The sequence below is a fragment of the Musa acuminata genome, chromosome BXJ1-11 (assembly GCF_036884655.1).
Source record: "Musa acuminata AAA Group cultivar baxijiao chromosome BXJ1-11, Cavendish_Baxijiao_AAA, whole genome shotgun sequence".
NCBI classification, from domain to species: domain Eukaryota; kingdom Viridiplantae; phylum Streptophyta; class Magnoliopsida; order Zingiberales; family Musaceae; genus Musa; species Musa acuminata.
Window position 1 is genome coordinate 29,660,641 of NC_088337.1, and position 7,850 is coordinate 29,668,490.

The 7,850-nt window shown below is 52.9% G+C and overlaps 2 protein-coding genes across 2 annotated transcripts; both read left to right on the forward strand.

The window, feature by feature from the left end:
- LOC103971978 (nicotianamine synthase 3) lies at nucleotides 1–1,282 on the forward strand. Its single transcript, XM_009386150.3, has one exon. It carries the CDS (start codon nucleotides 58–60, stop codon nucleotides 1,018–1,020), a length of 963 nt encoding a protein of 320 aa, XP_009384425.2. The 5' UTR covers nucleotides 1–57; the 3' UTR covers nucleotides 1,021–1,282.
- A 1,379-nt stretch (nucleotides 1,283–2,661) lies between these two features.
- LOC103971979 (nicotianamine synthase-like) lies at nucleotides 2,662–4,431 on the forward strand. Its single transcript, XM_009386151.3, has one exon. The coding sequence runs from the start codon at nucleotides 2,953–2,955 to the stop codon at nucleotides 4,030–4,032; it is 1,080 nt and encodes a 359-aa protein (XP_009384426.3). The 5' UTR covers nucleotides 2,662–2,952; the 3' UTR covers nucleotides 4,033–4,431.
- Nucleotides 4,432–7,850: the final 3,419 nt, after the last annotated feature.

Genomic DNA, 7,850 nt, shown 5'->3' on the forward strand with positions numbered 1-7,850 from the left:
TGGGAGCATGTGAGAGAGAGGTGTGTGCTCGCCTTTCGGCCTTGAGGTTCTTTTCTGATGACTAGCTTTGCCATGGGGAAGCAAGAAGAGATGCTTGTCCGAAGGATAACTGAGATCTACGAGTGCGTCTCAAAGCTTCCCGCACTGAGCCCATCCAAGGAAGTGAACGAGCTCTTGACCGAGTTGGTCAACATCTGCATCCCTGTGATCGCCATAGATGTGTCCAAGCTGAGCTCCGAGGTGCAGGCGATGAGGTCCGAGCTCATTATGCTCTGTGGAGAGGCGGAGGGCCTCATGGAGAGCCACTACTCTGATCTGCTGGCTTCCTACGACAACCCTCTCGACCATTTGAGCCTCTTCCCTTACCACTCCAACTATCTCAAGCTCAGCCTTTTGGAGTACACCCTACTGATGAGGCACGTGCCGAGCCCGCCGGGCAGGGTGGCGTTCGTCGGCTCCGGCCCTCTGCCACTGACCTCGGTCGTGCTGGCCAAGCAGCACATGCCGGCGGCGGAGTTCCACAACTACGATCTCGACCCGACCGCCAACGATCGGGCCTGCCGGCTGTTGCGCGGCGACCCCGACATGGCGGCCCGCATGGCGTTCCACACGGCGGACGTGCTCAGCGTGACCCACGAACTGAGGGGGTTCGACGTGGTGTTCCTGGCGGCGCTGGTGGGGATCGGCCACGACGAGAAGGTCCGGGTGATCGAGCACCTCGCGCGCCACATGGCCCCGGGCGCCATCCTGGTGGTGCGGAGCGCCCACAGCGCCAGGGCCTTCCTGTACCCGGTGGTGGAGCCGGCAGACCTGAGAGGGTTCGAGGTGCTGTCGATTCACCACCCCGGCGACCAGGTCATCAACTCAGTGATCGTGTCCAGGAAGCCGCAGAGCGGCCACGCCCCTGGTGCTGCAGCCGTGATGAGGCCGTGCAAGTGCTGTGAGATGATGCAGGGCTTCCATCACTTCGGCCATGGAAGCATGATGGAGGAGGTTGCACTGGAAGAGCTCCCCTCCTAACTCACGCCTCCTCCTTCAAATACCTCTTCTCGAATCATTGGGTACAGACACATTCTAATGCGTGTCTAACTATTCCCGCGTGCTAAGATCTAATATGGTGTGCTTCTAAATATCTTATCGTCTTCCCCTTTCAATTTGTCAGGGAAATCAGTGGTATTTTCCTGTTGCTACATATCATGTATGGACTTAAGCTTTGATCTCTATCCCTTACTTATATGAGCTCCCTATAATTGTACCAAATACAAAGTGTGTTTTGTGATGATCACTTGCTTGCCAGGAAAATATGTCAGAATCAATGTTTGAGTGCAGAATTCTCATCTGAATGCAGCTGAACTCATTCTGCAAACAGGATGTAAGGCACACCAATAAATGAGTTCAAAGCTCCAACCCTGTTTCAGTATCGTTGCAGTAGAAAGATCTAAGATTGGAGAGAAGAAGAAACGTTCAGAGAGTGTTCCAAGTCCAACATGTTTGGTCTGGCGCAGGAAGAAACAAATACTTAGCTAGCTTGGACGGAAAGGAAAGAACCTAACAACAAGACTTCTTTTGGCATCTCTCTCCTGTAGCAGATTTCTTCTTGATAGATAGATCGATAGCGTGCGTGTGACCATTGTTGCCTTTGTCGTATCACATAGACTTCACTGTTCTCATTTAGATATGATGTTGCTAAACATCATGACCCTTTAGAATAGCATGAATGAAGCAAAATCCAAGCTTTGACTTTTGTTTAACTCATGAAACGATAACATATCTTTCTTTTGGGAGGAGAATATGTCATTTTTCTTCTTCTTCTTCTTCTACATCTCTCTAATAAATCCTGCAGAATTACATATTTTACATAAGAATCAAACCCTAATTTCAAGAATTTCTTCTTATAGAATTTCTTGTCCACTTAGGATAATAGCTCTAAGAATCATAAAATACAATAAAATTATTATTGCTTGGACACCATGAAATTTTTGGGTGGGAAATTGCACCATTGGATATGTGAAGTGCATCAGAAAAGTAGGGTTACTTTCATTAGATGTAAAAAGTCAACTACACTAATTTGAAGAATATAAGTAATTGATTTTGATTATTCAAAATATTAAAAGTCCTAATTGTAGTCGTTGACCGGAGATCAAGCCAAAACATTCATTTGGGTATCATAAAACCCATCAAAAGTAGAGGTGACAACTCATGTATTGTAATTAATCCAATATTAATTTTAATTTTTAACTAATCTTATCCAATGTTATTTTAATTAAACTATCCAATATTATAAGAGGTCAAATTTACTTCGCGTAGGAAGGTTGGTTAATCGACCATGTCATCTTTGACTCGATTTGACCTTGACTATCTTCTAAAAGTCTTCTAAGGTTTTGTACCAATTGCATTTGATTGAGAATTCTATTCTAATGTACATGTCATTAGAATTCTAATGTTATGATTACGTTTGACTCCAACGATTTTTCACTTCAATAATTATTATCATTAATTTTTGATGGCAAGTGGCAAATGATTTATACATATTCTACCATATCCTAAGCCAACTATATCATCCCGTACGGATTCGATTTGTACGAAATTGCATATAAGATCAATAAATCTTGGTTTAGATAATTGGATTACAAAGAAATCGTCGAGGTTGACGCATAAAAATTCCTCCTTGGATCGACATAATCCAAGAAACCCAAACATAGATCACCTTATCTAAGAGCACAAGCAATGTTGCGAGTTGACATGAACAAAGCAAGCTTATATCACTACACGGCTCGTTCTATCTCAAAGGGTTAATTTGGTGCGCCCTGTGCGAATATAAAACAGTATCAGAATCGTAGACTTGTGTTTTTGATTCTTCGTAGCTGTTGTTATCCAACAAGAAACATGGATTTTGGATTTGTTGGATGGATCGTCGTTCTTGGTATTGGAGAAGGTCAGCTTTGAGATGCGATGCAAGGAGGACGAGGGTCATCTCTTTCTATCCTCACACCCCATTGCCTATATATATATCCTCTCGGGGAAGCTGAGAGAGGTGTGTTTGTGTTGGCCGTCAGCCTTAGCTTCTTGATCGCAAGCTTTGCCATGGGGAACCGAGAGGAGAGGCTGGTTCAGAGGGTCACAGAGATCTATGAGTGCGTCTCAAAGCTTCCCACGCTGAGCCCATCCAAGGAAGTGAACGAGCTCTTTACCGAGTTGGTCAACATCTGCATCCCTGTGATCGCCATTGATGTGTCCAAGCTGAGCTCCGAGGTGCAGGCGATGAGGTCCGAGCTCATTATGCTCTGTGGAGAGGCGGAGGGCCTCTTGGAGAGCCACCACTCTGATCTGCTGGCTTCATATGACAACCCTCTCGACCATTTGAGGCTCTTCCCTTACTACTCCAACTATCTCAAGCTCAGCCTTTTGGAGTACACCTTACTGGCGAGGCACGTGCCGAACCGGCCTGGCAGGGTGGCGTTCGTCGGCTCCGGACCTCTGCCTCTGACCTCCATCGTGCTGGCCAAGCGGCACATGCCGGTGGCGGAGTTCCACAACTACGATCTAGACCCGACTGCCAATGATCGCGCTAGCCGGCTGGTGCGTAGCGATCCCGACATGGCGGCGCGCATGGCGTTCCACACGGCGGACGTGCTCAGCGTGACGGACGAGCTGAGGGGGTTCGACGTGGTGTTCCTGGCGGCGCTAGTGGGGGTCGACCACGACGAGAAGGTCCGGGTGATTGAGCACCTCGCGCGCCACATGGCCCCGGGGGCCGTCCTGGTGGCCCGGAGCGCCCACAGCGCCAGGGCCTTCCTGTACCCGGTGGTGGAGCCAGCGGAACTGACAGGGTTCGAGGTGCTGACGGTGCACCACCCCATCGACGAGGTCATCAACTCGGTGATCGTGGCGAGGAAGCCGAAAGACGACCACGCCGCTGGTGCTGCAGCCGTGACGAGGCCTTGCAAGTGCTGCGAGATGGTGCAGGGCTTCCATCACTTCCGCCATGGAAGCGTGATGGGGGACGCTGCACCGGAAGAGCTCCCCTCCTGACGGACGAACGCCTCCTCCATTCCAAGAAAGAGAAGTTGCTGAATCATTCTCCAACTATTATTGTGTGCTTAATTCTAAGATGGTGTGCTGCTATCATGTATGGACTGAACTTTATTTCGATCACTTACGTATGCTTGTTAAAGGAAGTATCAGATTCTAGATTGAACAGCAGAACATTAATGTCTTATTTAATGCAGGAAAAGGAAAAGAACCTAACAATTAGAAGGAGTCTTTCTTGTATTGTTCTCCTCTTACGTCAAGATAGATGATAGATAGCGCGTTGCTGTAACCAAGAAGGTCGTCATCCGCATACATACATACAGCTGATCAGGTGAACATTAACATCAGACTAATAGCATAAAAGCTTAGTCCATAATCAAATCAAATAAAGGCAACAGAACTGCCCTGTTAGTCTAAACAACTTTAAGCCGTGGCCTCGGGGCCGACGCGGCTGGGTTCGGGTCCGAATGATGGGGATCTTCTCGAGACGGCCTTCGAGTCCACCAAGGTGGTCGGGTGTGGTGATCGGGATGGTGTCGTTGTCTTCTCTGAGCAGGAACTCCTCACCTTCACGTCTTGCGGAGACCTTTGGCTTTGCCTCTGCACAAAGGTTGGGTCGGGGTGCTCGGCTCGACCCCTCCGACGATCAAGTTAGTTGATGTGAAGGGGGATTTAGATGAAGTCTTTTTGTGTGCCTGTTTCTCCCCCCCCTCCCCCTGATGAACGAGGGGGTATTTATGGGGAAGCTTACTGCTTCCTGAGCTGCCCATTTGCAGGGGGCAGGCTGGTAGCGTCTGACACTGGCGTGAAGAACCGAGCCTAAACAGGCGTTAATATGTCTCGGCCGATGTTATGGTCCGTTTGACCAGGTACTGTCACGTCAATCGAGGCGTGAGGCGTCATCTGACGTCAGCCAAGTCTTATCATAATTACTATCCTCATCATATTTCCCCCCGAAAAAAAGCTATGCGTCGATCATTGTAACGGGAGTCCGAGGCATGACTTCAACTTTCGGGCAGGCCGCGCAGGCGCGGTCTCGGGGTATATGGAGCCGAGGAGCACGACGTAAGCAGGTTGGCTGCGCAGGTGTGCCTCGAGAAGCATGGAGCCGAGGAGCACGACGCAGACGGGTTGGCCACGCAGGTCGGGTCGGGGTGCTCGGGGCCGAGGAGCGCAACGCATGCGGGCTGGCCGCACAGGTGCGTCTCAGGGAGCAGGGAGCCGATGAGCACGACGCAGGCGGGCTGGCCACGCAGGTGTGTCTCGGGGTACATGGGGCCGAGGAGCGCAACACAAGCGGGCTGGCCGCACAGGTGCGTCTCGGGGAGCACGACGCAGGCGGGCTGGCCGCGCAGGTGTGTCTCGGGGTACATGGGGCCGAGGAGCGCAACGCAGGCGGGCTGGCCGTGCATGTGCGTCTCGGGGAGTAGGGAGCCGAGGAGCACGACGCAAGTGGGCTGGCCGCGCAGGTGTGTCTCGGGGAGCAGGGAGCCGAGGAGCACGACGCAGACGGGCTAGCCGCACAGGTGTGCCTCGAGAAGCATGGAGCCGAGGAGCACGACGCATGCGGGCAGGTCGCACAGGTGTGTCTCGGGTACATGGGGTCGAGGAGCGCAACGCAGGCGGGCTGGCCGCGCATGTGTGTCTCGAGGTACATGGGGCCGAGGAGCGACTTGGTTTTGATCAGCAATCCATTGCTCAGCCGTGCGCGGGCGCGAGTGGCCAGGGTACTTCCTTCCTAGGGAAGTTCAAGGGACCATCACTTTTGGGAGTCGTTGGCTTTCGAGGCTGATAAGATCAATGCTTCCATACTCGCACCGCGCGATAGCTGGTTGCCACGTCAGGCCATATTTATGGCGAAGTGACGTTTTGGTCTGCCTGACGTTGCGCACTTCAGGAGAGGAAGGGTCACAGTTTTGGCAGGATGTGGCCTATAAATAGCGTGCAGTTGGCTTTCTGCACGCCTTGATACTTGCATTTGTTCAATTTTCTCTCCGAGCGACCTTGTTTCGCACCCATCGACCGTCCTACTTCCCTTTTCCAAGATTTGGTAAGGATGGCTTCTCCTCCTTCTTTGCCCTCTTCTTCCTCGCCTTCCACCTCCGGTAATGTCGGAGAGAGGATGTTGCCGGCGAGTCCCCACTCGTCGTCCGATGAGAGGGCTGCCCGAGCCCTCGAATAATTAATGTGGCCGCATGATCTCGACTCAACTGTGAGCGATTCGTCGCTCGGCTCCCTCCAGGATCGCTATGGTATCCCGGAGGAATTTTCTCTCATTGCCCTTGAGCCGGGGCAGCAGGCGTACGACCCTATCCCCAGGGGCTTCGCCCTAACCCTGGACGCCTTCGAGGCCGGGTTACACCTCCCTCTTCATCTATTCATAAGTTCTTGTGTCTCGTGGTGGCGCATTTCTCCTTCTCAGATGGCGCCGAATTCCTAGCGCTATCTGGTGGCGTTCCTCGGGGAATGTCACTATGATAGGGTTACCCCGAGCTAGTCCCTTTTCCTCTCCTGCTTCCGTCTTTCCAAGGGGTCGGGGGGTTACTATTTGTCCACCCGACCGGGCTTCCGGGTCAACGGGGCTCCTTCCAGCAACAAAGGGTGGAAGGAGCGTTTCTTCTACGTATGCCATCTAGAGGGCTGGAGCTTTGGGCTCCAGTGGGCGGCGCACGCGGTCGACAACATCGCCCCGGCCCTGAATGACAAGGAGCGCCAGGCCCTTCGAAGACTTAAGGAGATTTTTCTGGCCTCCCGAGTCATCCGGAAGATGACCGAGGCGTGGTTGGTCGAGGCGAGTCTGAGCCCGGTGCCTCGAGGTATGCCTTTAGCAGGTAGTGGCAGGGTTTCGTGTTTTCGGTGTTCTGGCCGATGTCGATGTTTTTATGCAGAGATGGTGAATCTCGTTGTTGTGCACGGGGGGTGCTCTTCATCGACCACATCCTCGTGTCATCTGACCGGCCCAGGTATCGGCTCGAGGGAGGCGTCGGTGGAGCTTGAGGCTGGCCATCCCTAGAAAAAGGCCAAAATCACCACCCAGAAGAAACCAAATCCGCCGGGGGCTCGGCCAAGTGAGGTCGTTGTTGAACCGGGCACGCGCGACCGGCGATCGGGGGGGGGGGGGGGGGGGGGGGGGCGAGCAACGAGGGGGCAGGGAAGGCGCCCAGGGAGCCTTCTATCCGTGATTTGTGCCGCCTCCCTACGGGGGCGCAGAACGAGTCTTATCAGGCTCGTGTGATGGGCGAGCTTTCGGAGAGCCAACCCTCCGATCCGTTGGTGGCCCGTTGGGCAGGATTGACCCGTGGGACCCGGGTATGGGCCGATGGGGAGGCTGCAGCCATGTTTGTCCGAGGCGGGCTTCACCCTGACATGGCTTGGGAACTGTACACCATGCCCTCGGATGTTTTGCTGGGTAAATCTGCCAAGTCATTGCTGTGGGTAAGTGTCTCACCATCAGACCCCAACTTTATACTCGGGCGATGTTTGTTCTGACTTTTTTTCCTCGTAGGGCCAATATTACACTATGGCGTTGGCAGACCGCGTGCGCGACGTGGGTCAGGCCCTCGACATTCTATACGACCGGAACGTCAAGTTGCGCAAGCAGATCGAGGAGGTTCGTGCAGGAGCGGCTCCAGAGGCGGTCACGACAGCCAAGCAGCGTTCCTCGGAACTGGAGGCGGAAGTGACGCACCTCAAGTCTGAGGCGACGACGGCCAATCAGCGTACCTCAGCGCTGGAGGCGGAGGTCCTGCGCCTTAAGTCAGAGGTGAAGGCGGCTAAAGAGAAAAATGAAGAGCTCCAAGGGCTCCTAAGGGTGACTC

Coding starts and splice junctions, on each gene's coding strand:
- LOC103971978 (XM_009386150.3), top strand. CDS start 58: ATGACTAGCTTTGCCATGGGGAAGCAAGAAGAGATGCTTGTCCGAAGG.
- LOC103971979 (XM_009386151.3), top strand. CDS start 2,953: ATGCAAGGAGGACGAGGGTCATCTCTTTCTATCCTCACACCCCATTGC.